Genomic DNA, 19,752 nt, shown 5'->3' on the forward strand with positions numbered 1-19,752 from the left:
ATTAGCATCATTGTATACAAAAACTAAATCGCCTATTAGCATTATGGAAAGCTCAAATGTAGTTTATAGAATACCATGCGAAAATTGTGATGTCATACATCGGACACACATGTAGAAATCTAATAGGCAGACTAACATCACATAAAAGTGACCTTAGAAATATTAAAAATACGTGTGCATTAATTGATTTTGCAATTAATAAGAATCATTAATTTAATTTCAATGAAACTAAGATATTACGACGTGAAAACCAATTAAATAAAAGTGAATTCTTTTAAATGGTATGCATAAATAAATATCAATGCGTTAATAAAAAAACTGATATTGATAAACTAAGCAATATCTATAATTACATTCTGTCTATTCATATTTGGCGCCACTTTGTAAGCAACCATACAACAATCGAAAACTAGTTACCAATAACAAAAAATATATTAAACAGAAACGAGTGTCTTTCTGACATAAATTAAACATCAAAATAATAATTACTGTCAATCATGATTCTTACAAAATTAAATCAAATTAAAATTAACATTAAAATTAACTTAAATCCCAAAATATATTTTGATGAAATTGATACCTTTGAGCAAATTGAGAATTTACCGGAAGTAAAGAAAATTATTAGTTGTTAATCATTGAACAAATAATTGGATAACTATGTTTGAAAGATTTTATAAATTTTCAAAATTAAAGAACACTTACGTATTTAGGTTTGTATTTATAATATAAAACATAGTAATGAAAAAAAAAGGGTACTTTGACACGTAAAGAAATTTCGAACCCCCATGATTTCATCATTAAAACTATTCAGCAACAATATTTTGCAATCGATATAGCCCGCTTATTAGAAAAAGAACTCGTCGTAGACAAAAAATTGCTCCCTCTTAATCCTTTTTTAGACTCCTCTGGAATTATACGTTTTGAAGGGCGCTTGCAAAATGCAGATATACTTTAATAATAAGTTCCCTATATTGTTGACCGCAAATGATCATGTTGTTTCTTTGCTTATTAAAAAGGAACATTATAGACTAAGACACAGTGGTCCTCAAAATGTGTTAGACAATCTGCGCCTACGATACTGGCCTTTAAGTGGGTTCAAGTATGTTAAAAGCAGTATCAAAAAATGCATTAAATGTTATAGATTCAATGCACAAATCGCATCACAACTTATGTCTCCACTCCCATTGGATAGAGTTAGAATCTCGCGCGCTTTCTACACTGTAGGTGTAGATTTTGCAAGTCCTCTGTTTATTAGGGCTTCTAGATTACGAAAGGAGCAAACGCTTAAATGATATTTTGCAAATTTCGTTTGTATGGCTACAAAAGCCATTCATTTAGAGTTGATTAGTGAGTTATCTTCTAACGCTTTTTTAGCAGCAAAGATTGAAAAGTTAGAATTGTCCGTGTCCGTACTGCTGATGGAGAATATATTGGCCCTATCACTAAGCTAATTCCTCTTCCATTGTCTGAAGCTGATAGTCTTCTGTAGCACTGTAGTTGTACTTAAGAAGTAAGTTTAGGATATTACTAGCTAAAGTTCTACTTCACCTAGCCGCGCGCCCCACAGTATGGATAAATTTCTGTAAGAAGTGTATCCAAGTGTTACTACGCCACTGGTAGCAATTAACTTACACTTCTTAAATTATACCTAAGTAAATTCTCCAGCAAATTTTCATAAAAGCCGAAAATCTATTCAAAAGATATTTTTACCCATAGATTAACTTTATTCGACAAATTCCAAAAATTTCCCTGTTAGACAAGAATTCAAAAGGTTGGTTTTACCTACCTCTGTATAGAAATATCGAAGTTGTCTACAAATCCCTTGCAATAGTCAGGTATTGAAAATCGGAATTTTAGTCAGTATAACATTGTATCCCAGCTTAGCTGGTCGCTCTTGCATATTAGTTAGTGTTTAGTTTCGTATTCGATTAAATTCGACGCATTTCTGGTTTAAGAGTTTAGACTCTCGCGTACAATATCAAATTGTATCCCAGCTGAGCTGGTCGCTTCTTGTTTTAGAGTTTTATCTCTCGCATTTTAGTTATCGTTACATAGCTTATAGTTAAAAGCTAAACGCTCATTATTAATCAAGTATATTCATACAGAAGAAAACGTTCTTAGTTGAAGGGATAATAATTATTAGTAACCTTTTAATCTGTATCAGTGATAGTGAAGTGTGTCGCGGACTAGTGTATGGACAGTGATCGGCTGATTTCGATAAAAGAACTTGCGCTAAAACTTTGGCTAGATATTAATTTAGTTGTAGTAACATTCAATTATTAAACTACTTATTATTTAAACTGATTGTGTTCTTATTTCCCACGCCAGTGGATGGTCCTTCAAGTTGAAAGTAATTACAAGACTTAGTACGCTCTAAATGGTAGCAAGATCGCCATCCTAATTTGTTGAACAAATGTCCGTTTAATTCTACCAATGAAAATAGTAATCACACTGTATATTATATGGCTGGATGTCAAAGATATTAAATTATTTTTAAAAAACTCTACATGAAACAAACTTTGACGTATCGTTTACATTCATATTACCTTTTTATAACCTAATCCACAGCCCTTAAATATTATCATTTTCTCAATAAAAGAGTTAATATTTCAAAAATTAAAAAATTTAGGTTTATATAACCTTATAAAAACTTCATTGATGAGAGATGGTTCAAATATGAGACAAATAGGTTATTTATAAAAACAATAAACAGAATAATATCAAACCACGCACTCACTCCTGCATACAAACACAGCATAGGTATTACTGATAACCCCTATTGCTCCTGTGGTAAAGTGGGAGATCTGCAGCACTTTATATTGGAGTATGGACAGTACAAACAAAGTATCAAAATGATGTATGAAAAACTAATTGAGCTAAATTGTTCATTGCCTGTCAATTTAAATACAATTATTTTTTCAAATAATAAGCAGATATTAAAATGTATCTACGAATACATAACATCCTGTAAATTTAAATTATAACTAGTTTTAGGTATTCAAATAAAAACTTGTAAATATGTCAAAAATTGAATGTGTATACCAACATATTACTTCCTGTAAATTTATATTATAAATAGGCTTAGGTAATAAAATCAAAAATTGTAATTACCACAAATAGTCTGGCTAATTGGCTATGCCAAAGCCATTATACAATAAAAAAAAAAAAAAAAAAAAAAAAAAAAACTTCATATTTGTTAAAAATATATTCAAAAATGGTTTAATATACGTCACGAATCATCTGAAATCTGGAAAGTTCAGGCAAGTTGTTGAGAGTTAAAGGGGTTAGAGGGGTTAAGTGACCTGAGTTTGGTGTCCACTCACTCACTTTAATAAGGAGTATTCTTGTATTCCGATCAGTTTGTGAATGAAATAGAGTTCCGAAAGTGAAGAGAAAGGGTTAACAATGAACGTCAAGAAGACAAAATTCATGATTATTTCAAAAAAACAAAGATTGAATGCAAACCTGTATATTAACAATAACGAAATCGAACGGGTGCACAAATATAAATATTTGGGAACAAGCGTTAATAACAACAATGACATCACAGAAGAAATAAAAACTAGAATTGGAAAGGCTCGAGCTGCCTTTGTTCATATGAAGGACATTCTGGGAAGTCATGACATTAACTTAAACCTGAAAATGAGATTGGTTAGATGCTACATCTTCTCGATACTGCTGTACGGAGTAGAGACTTGGACTTTAAACGAGAGCAATACCGATAAACTAGAGGCCTTCGAAATGTGGATATACAGAAGAATTTTGAAAATACCTTGGACAAAGTAACAAATAGTGTATTTCTTCGAAAAATGAACAAAGAACGGGAGCTGTTGATCACCATCAAGAGGAGAAAGTTGGACTATCTTGGTCATGTGATGAGAGGGAAAAAGTACCGATTGCTCCAGTTAATTATCCAAGGAAAGATTCAGGGCAAACGAAGCGTGGGGAGACGACGTATATCTTGGCTGCGCAATTTAAGAGACTGCTTCCAGTGCACATCTAACCAATTATTTAGAGCAACAGCTTCAAAGATACGAATAGCAATGATGATTGCCAAACTCCGTAGCGGAGAGTGCACTTGAAGAAGAAGTTATTTTCGGTGCGAGACTCCGAAGCGACTAACGGTGTAGCTATTACTTGTTGGCATAACTGGTAGATCAGGTAAATATTTAGCATCTTATTATTGCATTTTATCGGTAAGTGTTTGTTAATTCTTATTTATAGACGTCCTTTGAAGCCGAATAAAAACGCTTGTTAAAATTATAGAAAATGGTTCCTACCGACGATGCAAATTATTTTGACGATGAGGGTTTGTGAATAACGCTATGTTAGAAATGATTGTGTAAAGTACGAACAAATATATAGACTCAATAAGAAATAACTTTGTGATGCTAGGCACACTGATATATTAGCAGTGCAGTCACTAATAGAACTGATTTATTACGCAGCACGTCTGAAAGGTAATCGTGTGAATCCAGATGAGTCTTGGAACACTGATGGATCAAATATAGAAATGTTCCGCCTGACTATGTCGCTCCCACGATTTAAATTTCTCCTTCGGTGTATGCGATTCGATGACAAATCAACTCGTGAAAACCTACTAAAGGAAGACAAGTAGTCTCCTAGACGAAGTTTTTTCGACACTTTTGTAACTCATTGTAGAAGTGGATACACTCTTTCCGAATATGTTACCATCAATGAGATGTTACGAGGGTTTAAGTGTAAGTGTCGATTTCGTCAGTATATCCCATCAAACCGAACAAGTGCTGCATAAAAATTTTTACACTCTGATGCTAAAATGTTTTATACGGCTAATTGGAGGTATATGTTGGCCAACAACCTGAAGGACGTTTTCAAGTTAGTTCAACAGACCTAGTGATGTTCAACGCCTATGTGAACCTATTTATGATTCAGGCCAAAATCTAACAAAACTGGTTTACAAGTATCGAGTTGGTAAACAAGTTATATGAGAAGAAAATTACAGTACTGGAAACCATTAGGAAGAATAAAAGAGAATTGCTGTTTGAATTCGCAAAACCAAAGTATCCTATAAATTCAAGTATGTTTGGTTTTAATCCACATATTACACTAGTTTCTCATATTCCTAAAAAAAATGTATTGTTTGTATCCTTACTATATCATGATGATGCAATTGATTATAGTAGGGATAATCAAAATAAACCAGAAATGATCACCCTATACAATTCAACAAAAATAGGAGTCAACATGGCAGACCAGCTCAGTGCTAACTACAACTGTTCAAGAAGCACAAAGCGTTCGCTAATGGTTATATTCTATACCATATTAAATATATCTGGCAATAATTCAATGGTTTTCTTCAATGCCAATGATAAGAATGAGAAAAACGTGAAACGACGTGATTTTCTAAGAAACCTTGCAAATATATCCCTATTTAAAAAGTTGAGTTACTGGATTATTATTTTAAGTTATTAAACCTTAGTGGTTAGCAAACATTTTATGGTCTGTACCTGCCACTGTGTACAGATAGGCAAGTGACCAGTTTGCAATTCTCCTCGGATCTATCTTAAAATCCCAGGTTTTATTGCGGTGATGAGTTTGTACTATCTACAAGAGCATTTATGCTAATTGGTGATGAGTTTACGTGTAAACCAAACTTTCAATACGGTGCGAGAACGCAAGGTAGACCCCGAGGTACCTGGATGAAAACCATTGATAAATGTTCACGAAGAATTGGGAATAGTTTGGGAGTTTCTGGAAACAGAGAATATGATCGAATCTTGTGGAAGCCCTATGCACTACAAGCAGTTAAAAGATTGGCCTTCGGGGCTCTCAGTCTTCTGAGCCCCCCCACATTACTTCACTTGTACACTGTTCACTTTTTACTAGCACTAGTAGTAGTAGTGCAGTGAACAGTATACAAGTACAACTGTACACTGGTACCTTCTCATCTTTTTTTACGCAAGTATGACTTTTATTATATTTGTTAACCAATTTTTGTAGGTTGACCCTTTAAAGACAGTGATTCCACAGACAGGTTTAAACATGATCACACAAATGTGCTGTATGATAGATTCAATATATCCGCAAAAAGCAGATGTAAATCTTATAGATCAAAATGCCGTAAGTTACTTTTTAAATAAAACTTTTTATACATAACAAAACTGAATTAATTTGATGTAAAAAATTATTAACTGAAGTAACATAAAATCGATTATTATTTTTTTATTTTTGATTTGTCGATCTACTCTTCAGTACTAGATTAACACAAATACAGAAATTGGCGATAATTATTTCTACATATGTATGTATGTATATATGTATGCATGGACGAAGCAACTACAGAAATGTAGATATGTTGCTCATTTATTGATTGGTGTCATGATGAAACAGGTCCTAGTATTATCTAGCGTTATTTTTTTTTATTTTGTATTACATTTATTTACAATCTACATTATTACAGATTATTAAGTAAATATCTTACAGGTTTTTTATGTAACGGTAATGATGTTGCGACTTGTCAACTTTGGTATAGTTTTGATGTAGATCTTGGAGTCATATTCTATCTAGTTCCCTTGTGTCTATTCTACAGACCATTGTTGTAAAGTTAATTTACTACTTATTTTTTGTGATGTATGGTACGTTAATTTTGTGACTTCGCAGTTTATTGGCTGGGGAATTCTGTACATATTCCTGGGTAATAATTAATATTGGATGTACTGCTTACCTGGATTTTATTCTGCTACAATTGTCATTGGTTTTTTAAGTTCCGTTTGCTTAAACAGTTCATTGTAGAAAACCGGAACTGCTGGTTTTTACATGTGGTCATGTTAGTTTTGGCATCTCACTCGTCGGAGTATATTTATGTCGGATTAAGAAGAAAAAGGTTGAACTTTCCTTTTGTAAACAGCAAGCGTAAAATGTATGTGTGTAGGTACATGTAAGAGTACAAGGCTATAAAAAAATCTAAAAAAAAAATGGTAAACCTATGATAAAACAGTCAATTTATATTCAGATAGTTATGTTGAATTTTAAAGTATAATTGACAAAAGAGCTAAAACTTCATGCAGGACAAGAAAAAATAAATGGGGAGTGATACTTAACCGGATATTCCAAATCGACCTTTACTTTAAAACTTTAAAAGAGGTTTGATGGCCCAATTCTGATCATTCTCTAATACTAGTAACAATTCGTAAGCACATTATAATAAGAAAAAAAAACATGTAGAAGTAAAAAACGGGTGTGGCAGTCCAGTGGGACTGCCAGTCTATACACGCGTTCGTCGTTACAAATTTATATGGGAGTCAATCTGCACAATCATTACATATGTAATGCTATAGGTAAGAGAGAGCAGAAAGAGAAAAATAATTAGGTATACAGGTATATGGTGCATCATTTGCTGTATATAAACATTTGACCTGTAATAGGAGTATAGTAAGTAGATAAAGGATTGAATCAATATTTTGATAAAAATATATATAAGTATATATAAGTAAGTTTCTATTGTCCTACAATGTGCAGATTCTGTGGAATCCAGTGGCGTAACTCCACCCTCACTGAGTCCAAAAAATAATGGAATTATTTTTGAGATGCTGGTTTGTGGAATCTTTTTCAATGCCGGAATCTTCTTGTAATTCTATATCATGCTCGTTCCGTTGTTTTGATCTTCTTTGTTTAATAATATACAGAATGATCAAGATTAGAATAACTGCTATGACTGAGGTGGTCACCAATGCAAAGGAATATTTTTTCCTCTAATTGGTACTAATTGTTTGGCCATATTATTAATTGCGTAAAGATTTTCAAAGTCAATTTTGGTAATATTATGGCTCTGGAATTTTTGTATATTTTTTGTGGAAAAACATTTTATTTTTGGTAAAATTAGAGCTTTCCCTCTATGAATTTTGATATTGTTATTGAATTTCAGTTGGTTGATTATCACTTAACAATCTTCTGGTATACTGATGAGAGATGGACTGTATACTTCGAAAATTTGGTCTCTCTTGCACTTTGATTGGACTCGTTCTGATGTCGATGGCATTATCAATACTTCATTATTAGTTACTTGTTCGATAATGGATTCTTGAAGAGTGACTTCTGTGGTAAAACATTGGGTTGAACTTTGTATGTTTCTTCTAAAATGGGACATTCTTCTTTTTGTAGGTGCGTCTCGTCAGAGGTTCGTGCCAAATAAGGGTACATGGGAGTGAACATCTTGTTTTATTGAATTATTGGGTAAATATGATAAAAATCAAGGACATTTGGTTTAAGGATAGGAATGTGAGTAGCAAAGATCAATTTTGAACTTGAAAAGTTACTTGTGTCCCTAATAGCATGTAATATGTTTAAATATTTATAAATTTTGGAATTTGAGAAGGTTGGTAAATACTGTGCAAATATTTGATCACATCTTGAACTTCCTGACTCGAAATAATTGAACTATGTAATGTGTTTAATTTTGAAAACATAATTCCATTTGCTATATTTTCAATAAAATCTATCATATTCTGACAATCTAAATTTATCTGACTTATGATACCTTGAAAAGTAATATAATTTCCCAAACTGTTTATAGTACTTTGAATTTCTAATTGTAACTTTTGTAAGTTATGTTGCAGTTTTTCTTGGTTTTGCCAAAGTATTTCTAGAGATTTGTTGTAATGATCAATTAGTTTTTTATATAAAGATATTTGTAAGTTCCTCTCATGAATAATCTGTTTTTGATTATTTTCCAGTACTTCTATTGCTTTATTATATCTATCTCCGTCTTCTGAATCTAAATTTCCAAATAAGTATTTATTCACTTTACCTAGGCCATCAATTAGGCCTCGTTTTGATCGAATATGGGGATAGATGTTTTCTAATTTTTTCTCTAATGTATTAATTAAAACTTCTGTTCTTTTTAACATGTTTTCTGCCAATTCATGATGTGAAATAGGATTTGAGGCATTAACTTTCACTACATTAGTTTTTATTATTTGCAAATTAACTTGTCTTGAGATTCTACTTGTCTAACTATTTCTTTTAAATTTATATAATGGATAAATGTATGTTTACTGTAAATTAATCTACATGTGCATAATTTAATTGGGAGTAAAAGGTTTTCGGGTAGTGTTATACTAATATCGATGTCACCTCTAACATGGTTGGACGTCTGGTATATCATCTGTATCAGGGTCAAGACGATTATTGTCTTCATTTTGTTGAACCTGCAAAAAGTTTCTTTTATTAGATCTGGGTTTGCGAACTGTGCTTTTATGATACAATCCCTTATCTGTTTCCAACAACAACCCACGATCGTTGACAATAATTGTTTCTTTAAACTTAGAAAGTGCTTTATTGCGATTTCCACTCTTAATATATGCTTTGTTTTCATTTATGTACTTGTGTGGATCTGACCTCGTTAAATTGCGTTTTTCTATCTGTTGGTATTTTTCGTTTGCATTTTGTTCACGTATTTTTCCGTATAATATTTTGCAAGTTTCTTTATTATTTTGCACATATTGTGATAAAATTAAATGATCATTATTGTCAAATGGGTCTGGATTATTTATATGCCCTTTAATAATTTCAAATGGCGTAAATTTAGTAACAGAATGAATTGAATTATTATATGATAATATGCAATGTTTCATTAATTGTTCTACTGACATCTTTATTTGTTTCCTTTGGGATCTAAAATGTTCTACTTAGGAAGAATGAAAACGTTCTACCGGAGAATTCGAATTGCTGTTCTTACGAGTGGTAAAATGTAATTCTATTTTATGTAATTTACAAAAATCTTCATAAGTCTCAAAAAGTCATAGTTTTTGAATTCAGTGCCGGAGTCAGTTGTTATTTAATAGGGTAATCCATGATGTGTGATATAGTTTAACAAACTATCGACTATTGAAATTCCACTAATACTAGGGATTTGATATGCTTGTCCGTATCGAGAAAATGCATCAATTATTGTAAGAAATTGTCTATTAGATATTCTAAATATATCCATATGAATATGATCAAATGGCTTAGAAGCCATTGGTGTAAGATTTAACTTAATGTCTGGTGTGTCTCTATCATATTTATTTTTTAAACAAACTTGACAATTGTTGACATAGTGTTCTATATCTTCTGACATATTGGGCCAGTAGTATCGTGAACTCATTGCCATTTTTACCTCATTTATACCACGATGTCCTTTTTTGTAAGCATGATAATAGTTAAGTTTTTCTTTTAGTTCGTCGGTAGTCTCAATGTCATCTCACATTTTTGTACAGTGCACAAATTTGAATGCAGAATTTTTGAAGTAATTTTGCAATGCAACTAAGGATGTTTCCCTAAGGATCTAAAATGTTCTACTTAGGAAGAATGAAAACGTTCTACCGGAGAATTCGAATTGCTGTTCTTAGAAGTGGTAAAATGTAATTCTATTTTATGTAATTTACAAAAATCTTCATAAGTCTCAAAAAGTCATAGTTTTTGAATTCAGTGCCGGAGTCAGTTGTTATTTAATAGGGTAATCCATGATGTGTGATATAGTTTAACAAACTATCGACTATTGAAATTCCACTAATACTAGGGATTTGATATGCTTGTCCGTATCGAGAAAATGCATCAATTATTGTAAGAAATTGTCTATTAGATATTCTAAATATATCCATATGAATATGATCAAATGGCTTAGAAGCCATTGGTGTAAGATTTAACTTAATGTCTGGTGTGTCTCTATCATATTTATTTTTTAAACAAACTTGACAATTGTTGACATAGTGTTCTATATCTTCTGACATATTGGGCCAGTAGTAACGTGAACTCATTGCCATTTTTACCTCATTTATACCACGATGTCCTTTTTTGTAAGCATGATAATAGTTAAGTTTTTCTTTTAGTTCGTCGGTAGTCTCAATGTCATCTCATATTTTTGTACAGTGCACAAATTTGAATGCAGAATTTTTGAAGTAATTTTGCAATGCAACTACAAAGGTTTCAGGTGATAGTGGTGGTCTAAAATATAAGGCATATAATTTTCTTGGGTCTATATTATCTTTAATAAAATTTATGATTCATTTTTGCAGATCTTTTTGAGGTAAGATAACAAATAGTCTTGTGTTCTCAAAGATCTTTTTTGTTTTAGTTTTTATATGATTGATTTTTCCATAATTTATTAATATTTCATCAATGTACAAATTCAAGGCTCGGTTTGTGATTGGTATACTAAGGATTGGATTTTCAGCTGAAGTATGTACTCCATCAGTATCTTCATTTCCACTTGGATTAACATTTGGGGGTCTAATTTGTATATCTGATATTATGCTTATTCTTTTTTCTTGTTCATTCTTGTCATCTAATGTTTTAGAAATTTCTTCATTGGTTAACTCAGGAAGATAAAAGTCATTTGGATCAAACAATTGATCTGTAATTTCTTGATTTGGAACTGATAAGTTTTCTATTTCTTTTTGTATTACATCATCTGATAATGAGTGAGGGGATAACTGGTGATGAGCAGTTTGGTTTCCGAAACGGTATGGGTACTCGAGAAGCTCTTTTTTGCATGCGAATACTCTTACAAAAGAGCATTGAGTTTAGGAAAAATATTTACGTATGTTTTATAGATTTCAAAAAAGCCTTTGATAGAGTGCCACATACATTATTATTTTAATGCTTAGACTCAGTTGGTCTGGACACGTATGACATTAGATTGCTTAAAAATCTTTACTACAATCAGACCGCTTGTGTTAAGGTGGACCAAGAGGTTTTAGCTAAAGTTTCTATTAAGCGTGGTGTCAGACAGGGATGTGTTATATCACCGATGTTGTTTAATGCCTACACTGAACCAGTTTTTGAAATAGCGTTAAATAATCGCCGCGAAGGTGTTAATATCGGTGGTGAAATTATTAACAACATCAGATACGCTGATGATACCGCAATAATGGCAGAGAGTCTAGAAGATCTTCAAACCCTGTTGAATGCTGTAAACAACGAATTCACTGAATAGGGCTTAACAATCAACGCAAAAAAAAACAAAATGGATGGTGGTCAGAAAAATTAATATCGAAGACTCAGTACTAAGATTAGATAACAAAATCCTGGAAAGGGTGGAACACTTTAGATATCTGGGTAGCTGGATTGACTGCAGGGTTGAAAGTGACGAGGAAATTTCGACTAGAATAGAACTCGCACGGAAAAACTTTATTAACTGGCGTTCTGTATTATGCAGTAGAAGTCTGTCGTTGACCACACGTCTAAGAGTATTGAAGTGCTACGTCTGGTCCACTTTGTTCTATGGATGTGAAACCTGGACAACAAAAATAAAAAATCTTAACAAATTAGAAGCGTTTGAGTTATGGTGTTACCGTCGCATGCTCAGAATCCCATGGACAGCACACATATCTAACGAACGCGTGTTAGAGACCGTGCACAAAGAGCGAGAATTGATCAACATCATCAAAATGAGAAAGGTTCAATACTTCGGTCATATAATGAGAAGACCTAAATATCGCTTACTCCGGTTAATCATTCAGTGCAAAATCGAAGGAAAACGTTGAGTCGGAAGAAAACAACTGTCCTGGCTGCGTAACATTAGACAATGGACAGCTCGAACGGTCGAGGAACTGTTTCATCTATCTTCCGACCGAGAATCATTTCATCAGCTTGTCAATATGACGATAGCCAACGCTTGAATACAAGCACGGCACACAAAGAAGAAGAAGATTACATCATCTATTTTATCAAGCTTTACACACAAAGATTTAGAGTCTAGTACATTTATTTTATTATCGGTGTCTATTCGTGAAAGACAATCCGCAACTTTATTAAGGGTTCTTTTTTGGTATTTAATTTTATAATCAAATTGTTCGAGTTGTAACCGCCATCTCACTAGTCGTGAATTAGGTTCTTTCAATGAAAACAACCATTCTAATGGTTTATGATCTGTAAAAATTATAAATTCTCTTCCAAATAAGTATCGTCTAAAGTATTTGCAACTCCATACTATAGCTAATAACTCTTTCTCTATAGTAGAATAGTTTATCTCTGCTGAATTTAGAGTCCTTGACGCATATAAAATAGGATGTCCATCCTATTTCATATACGTGTGGCATACGTGTGAGGTAGATTTTTTCAATATTTGTCCCCAATTTATTTGCAGCGCTGGGGTACTTATTGTTACCTATTACTAGTTTAAATTTGCTGTTATTAATTCTATTAAATAATACTTCAACGAATGAACTAATCCAGTCAATCTACAGTAGAATATGCTTGTATAAACAGACATTAAAACCTATATGTGTGGCCAGAAAAAGTTGTGCCCGTAAGTGTAACTTAGATGTCATCCAGAAACTCTAAAAGTGCTTAGGAATCTTGCCAACGCTTCTTCGTACTCCAAGGGCAGTAACCCAATAAAAAACCTGAAAATGGATACCTTAATAAGGCAGTTCAAAAATTTATCAAAAATCACGAATAACGGGGCAAATGAAAGCAAAATATAGTGCAGTGATGTTATTGTTTTTCATTTTAAATTTCTTAGTAGTAACCTAGGACCAGAAAAAATTGCTAATTGGTCAATGTTGATTACATTGTAATTTTTATTTTGTAAATATTGTGTTAGTATTTTTTTAATTTAATTAATTATTACTTTTATTTAGTTTGTTAAAAATTAAGAATTATGCAGTGATTTATTAATGAAATAAAAGTTATTGAAAATAAAAAAATAAGAAAGACAGTTTAGACCAATCAAGTTAGTAGAAAATAAACTTTTTTTAATCACAGCTGTATAGACAGGTTTCACAATTGAATAAGAAAGATATTACAAGAAGACTCTCATCTGGGGATTTATAATTTTTTTTATTGGAGCTATTTTTAAATAAACAATCAAAACGTCAAACTCATTTTTTTGTTAATAACTTAAAAATTTGTCCATTAAATTTGACGTCAAATGACAACTTTTTCAGAAAAAAAGATACATAAAATGAGATACGCTAAATTAAAATCGGTTAATACACAAAAAAGTTATTGCAAAATGAACAACAAAATCGCTGTTTTTGAATATTATTAATAACTCTTTTATTATTTATAATTTTTTTTCTTTTTTCTTTCTCCCCTTCCTTTTACCCTATCAGGGTGTCGGATTTGGGCTAGCTATTTTAATTTCCATTTACCCACCTCTTCCATTCTTTTCTGTTTCCTGCCATTATTTTCAATTCCTCGAGTGATTTTTGTTTCCCGCCTCTACTACTTGCTGTATCCATTTTTTTCTTGGTCTGCCTCTTTTTCTTTTTCCGATGTTTTTTGCTTCATAAACTTTTCTTGTTATTCTATTGGATTGCATCCTCATCAGATGCCCATACCAGTTCATTTGTCTCTTTGCTATTTTGTTCATTATCGGTTCCTGGCTCGTCACTCTCCTAATAGTCTCGTTGCTTAATCTATACCTACCATTTTGTCTTTCCAACTATCCTTCTTAGATGTCTCGTCTTCATTGCGTTTATCCTGCTCTTATGTTTTTCCAAAATTGTCCAGTTTTCACTGGCATAGAGCACAGTCGGTATCACTATTGTGTTATATATTTTTATTTTTGTTTCTCGTGCAAGTTCTCTTTTTCCCATTATTGGGGCTAACGCATAATATAACTTATTTGATTTCTTTGCTCTATTTGTTATTTCCGAGTCTATTTTTCCGTCATTAGTTATTATACTTCCCAGGTATTCGTAAGTTGATACTATTTCTAATTCTGAGTTTTTTATTTTATCTTTATTTGATTATCTTCCTTATCTCCTTTGCCGCTGATTATCATTATTTTACCTTTTTCCTCGTTTATCTTCATTTTTGGTTCTTCTATTTGTTCTACTGATATATCTATTAGTTTCTGCATTTTATTTTCGGAATCTGCTATTAGTACTATGTCGTCTGCATACATTAAGGACTCTATTGTTACCGGTTGTAATCTGCGGTAACCTATTATTGTCTGTAGTTGATTGGTTCTGACTCTAGTGTTTCTTATCAATTCATTCATTACTATTATGAATAGCAAAGGGCTGAGACTATCTCCTTGTTTAATACCTCTCATCCAATTAAGTGCTTCCGATATTTCTCCTGTTATTTGTACCCTTTCTTTTACCTCTTTGTAAGCACTTTCTATAATTTTTATCAAAGCATTAGGTACGTTTATTTTCCTCAAGAATTTCCCTATAACATATCTTTCTATCGTGTCAAATGCTGCTCTTAGGTCTATGAATGCTAATACTAGTTTTTCCCCCGTATCTATGCTTCTTTCTATTAGGTTTCCCATGATATATATGTTGTCATTTGTCTGTCTTCCCGGTTTAAATGCCGTTTGTTCTTCTCCCAATACCATTTCTACTTCTTGTCTCAGTCTCTTCTCTATTATTTTCGTATTTATTTTAAAGCATACCGATGACAGACATATTGCTCTATAGTTGTCGCAGTTTACATGTTCTCCTTTTTTGTATATTCGGATGATATTGTTCTGTCAGTCTTTAGGGATTGTTTGTTTTTCCCACGCCTTTTTATATATTTTCCATAGCCAGTTTATTTCTTCTTCTCCCATGTATTTTACCATTTCCGGTTCAATTTCATCATCTTCACCTGCCTTGCCTATTTTTATATTTGATAATCCTTCTATTACTTTTTCTCTACTTATTTACTCTGGCTCTATGTGTTCTTCGCCTTCATTGATTATATTGTCTTCCTTTATTATTATTATTTTTCTGGGATTATTTGTATTTGGTTTGAAGTATCTCTTACTGCGTTTATTTCCTTTCGTTTTCCTTGCCTTATGTGTCGTATTGTCATCCAAAAGTTTCTATTATTTGTTATGTATTCTTCCTGAAGTTCTTCTCCAAATTCTTTCCATGTTTTTGCTTTTGCTTGTGTGACTGTCTTTTTTACCAATCGTCTCTGCCTATAGTATTTTTCTTCATCTTCTTCTAGTCCCGTTTTGATGTATTTTTTCCATGCTATTTTCTTCTTTTTTATTTCTGTCTTCACTTCTTTATTCCATCATCTTGTCCTTTTCAACTGTTTATTATATTTTTGATTCCACACACTTCAGTTGCTGTTGTCTTTAATACTTCACTGTATGTATTCCATCTTTCTTCCATTGTCCATGTTTCTTTTTGGTACTCTATTTGTCTCAGTCTTTTGTTAGTTTCCTCCGTGTAAAATTCTCGCATACTTTCTTTCATTTCATTTTCTTTTTTTCGTTTCATTTTTTTTTAAATGTGCTTAAACGTGAGGGTCTTATTGTGCTCAAATTGTATGCAAAAGATGGGAGAGATTGGTAAAATTGTTTTAGCGAAATTTAATTTGTTTATAAGCTTTTCTGAAAAAGAGCTAATTTATGCGGTTGGTCCAGATAATTTGACTGAATGGATCCTAATAATCCGGGGCTTATTTTCTTTGTAAATACGTATAGGTGCTATTAACCTATGGGAAGTTAAAAAAACTTTAAACTTTTATAAACATTTACAATAACTTCGTAGAATTTAGTCCAAATTAAATGACAAAAAATATTTACAATTCCAGTTAAAAAACGTAACTTTTTAAAAGAAAAAAAAAAGGTTATGCGATCCTAAGGAGCCAAGATAGCCTTTTTTTCTAAATCATTGTTACGTTAATAAATTAAGTGCTGAAATTAACCATTCTTTTACAAGAAAAGTCAAAGTTTTAACAAAACATTTAGCAAATAAAATTATTAAAATTGTTTAAACATGAGTATTGTAAACAAAGGGTAGTTTGCGTTCCTACTAGAGTAAAAGGAGTGATTGTAGCGACTGAAGTGTCAGTAGCGCGATTCAAAAAATCCAACGAAGTTTCAAAATAGAGAGTTCGGAAAAAAATGATATATCTTATAATATACTGAATTAAATTTACTGGAGTACTATGTTAAAACAATAACATTTATCGTATTTTAATTGCAAAATTATCCAAAACAAAGCAGCTTATGACTACGGGATGTACAAATCTTTTCTTAAGTCACCTTTTTATTGTTATTTATTTATTTATGCAAAATATAATTAAATTTAATACATGTAATTTAAAAATATTATTAAATTGTTTTTATAAACAATTTTTCCCTATACTCTTTTTAAATGTAAACAAATCCTTTTTTAGCATTAAAAAATTATTTTTAAAACAAAAAATCTTTAAATTATAACTTCTAATAATATTAAATTACAACTTCTTAAAGTTTAAATTTATTAATTAAATTTGCCTCACATATTTATTATAGTCAGGGTAGTATGGGCGCATTGGCTAGGAAAAATATTCTCATTTCATATTTTGGTAGAATTTTACTTGAAATAGTCCCCTTATAACATAAGTCCCCCTATAACAAAAGTCCCCTTATAACAAACGTACATGTTGTCAAAAGAAAAAATGTATTAAACAATTTTTTAAAACAAATTGTAAAATTAAATTTTTTTGTCCGTAAGATGCAAACCTGCTTGCTTTGAAATGAAAAGGGCTCTGCGGGGCACACCTATGAACAGCTATGGAAGCCCCACTGAACCTATACCTTTTGCACAGCCTTATAAGGGGCATGTGAGGATTTTACGTTATAGATTACGAGAAAAGCTAAGCAACGTAATGTTTAAAACCTGATATAGTAACATATATAAAATATCGCATGGATGATAACTTCTGACCATGTGGTACCTAGATATATACCTAAATGACCTTTACAAGTTCACATAATTATGTTCATTAAAGAGATGGGTCAGATGAAACACACAAATCTGTCTTCAGGATTACATCTGGTATACAGAATAGTTTCTGCCTTTCCGGTACTGTTTTAAAAATGACTTATTTCGTATTGCTAGCATAAATTAGGTATTTATTAGACATTCTTATGCAAAAATCAATATCAGACTAACTAAAATAATATACCAAAGTTATTATTGCAATTTGGAAAAGTATACATACTACTCATTAATGACCGTACTTAAATTAAAAATACTCTCAATACCAGCAAAAGTAAGAGTGTACAAGACAATAATTCGTCCCACAATAACATATGGAAGCGAGACATGGACTCTGACCCAGCGGGAAACGACAAAATTACTGGTACTGGAAAGATACTGCGGACTATCTATGGGCCTTGCAGAGAAGAGACAACAAGATAATGGAGAAGAAGACACAATGATGAACTCCAGACAGTATATGGAGATGAAAACATAGTACGCTACATTAAAGCAAACCAAATAAGATGGGCGGGCCACGTACTAAGATCGAGTGACGAAAGACTCCTGAACTCCACATTCTGGGAAAGGCCCGATGGCAGAAGGTCAGTTGGTTGTCCAAGAAAGAGACCGAAAGATGCAGAAGCCAGTGATCTACGCAAAATGGGAATCCAGCAATGGGAAATAGCTGCTCAGGACCGACAACAATGGAGGCAAATAGTAAACGCGGCCAAGACTCACATAGAGTTGTAGAGCCAAATGATGATGATGATGCAACGTAAGTAGATGGCCACAGGTCGATCAACTATCCAAGCTGATATTGTGGATATTGATGATATGGGCATAGTTATATTACTCCTGTACTCCTGTGATGAAAAAATGATCTGGGCTGTATATAAGGTACGGCTTCATCGTTTTGAAGTTTGTTACCATCAATGGAAATATCTTCTTTATCACTTGATTCCGTTATTTTGTTTATTACTTTAATTGTAGAATATATTACAATTATCAAAAATAAGGAAAAAAACGATTATAAAGTTTTAAAAATTAAAATTCTATAATTTGAATTTAATTGAATAATTATTTCTGTACTGGTTTGTATTACTCCTACTAGTGGTACTCGATTCCTGCTAATGGTACTCACAGGAGTGGGCCTAGGAGTGAGAAAGGATTGGGTTTCCAAACACTTGGATTTGTGTGTTCTCCTAAAGATTGGGGCTGATTTTAAAAATAGGTGTATATGATCGTGATGGGTTTTGGTTTATTCGATATCGATATTGTAGTGAAGATTGATTTCGACTATTATCTTAAAAATTTGATAGTGATTGTTGACGAAAATTATTATTTGAACTTTTGAGTAGACCTTTTTATAATAATTAATGTTGCTAAAATTTCTCTTAAACCAGCTAGAAATGTTTTGAAAGCTTATTTACTAAAAAATTATTCTTTTTATACCATTTTTTGGACAATATGGTTTAAATCTATATTATAATTATCTATCGTGTTTAATAAATCCATCTTTATTTTTAATAAATTGATAAGGTGCTTTGTTTGGGATAGGACGTCTGAGGTGGATAGGGCATGTAATGCGGATGGAACAAAATGACCCAGCTAGAAAAACCCTCCTTGATAGACCCATTGGTCAGAGAAGAAGAGAAAGACATAGAACAAGGTTCCTTGATAACATCGATGAAGACATGAGAAATATGGGAATACGTGCTTGGTGGAGAAAGGCGATGGATAGGCACGACTGGAGAGAAATTCTTGAGGAAGCTAGGACCCACGTAGGGTTGTAAAGCCAGAATGATGAGCCACGCTTAGTTTGGCCTTTGTCTAAAATTTAATAAATCTTGATGGTGGCTGTCTTCGTCTCTTTGGTCAGCAAAGATTAAAATTAATGTATTTTTTATTCCATTTAAAAAGCACCACTTATTGCAATGACTTCTTTAGCCTTTAACTTTAAATTTATGTTATAAACCGTTTATTAAACTATTATAAAAGCTAGCTGCGTGGCTTGTATTAAAATAATAGTTTAGAATAGATTCTGTGTATATAGATAGCTAAGTTTTCAATGTCTAATGTTGCTGCAATATGT

General features: G+C 32.1%; 1 protein-coding gene across 1 annotated transcript in view; it reads left to right on the top strand.

Annotated features, from left to right (window-relative positions):
• The window catches only part of LOC140442220 (dynein axonemal heavy chain 10-like), a 657,946-nt gene that overhangs the window by 369,407 nt on the left and 268,787 nt on the right, over positions 1 to 19,752 (top strand). Inside the window, 1 exon segment of the mRNA XM_072533298.1 lies at positions 5,983 to 6,102. Coding sequence (XP_072389399.1) covers positions 5,983 to 6,102 — 120 coding nt within the window.

This window comes from Diabrotica undecimpunctata, chromosome 5, assembly GCF_040954645.1.
Source record: "Diabrotica undecimpunctata isolate CICGRU chromosome 5, icDiaUnde3, whole genome shotgun sequence".
Taxonomy (NCBI): Eukaryota; Metazoa; Arthropoda; class Insecta; order Coleoptera; family Chrysomelidae; genus Diabrotica; species Diabrotica undecimpunctata.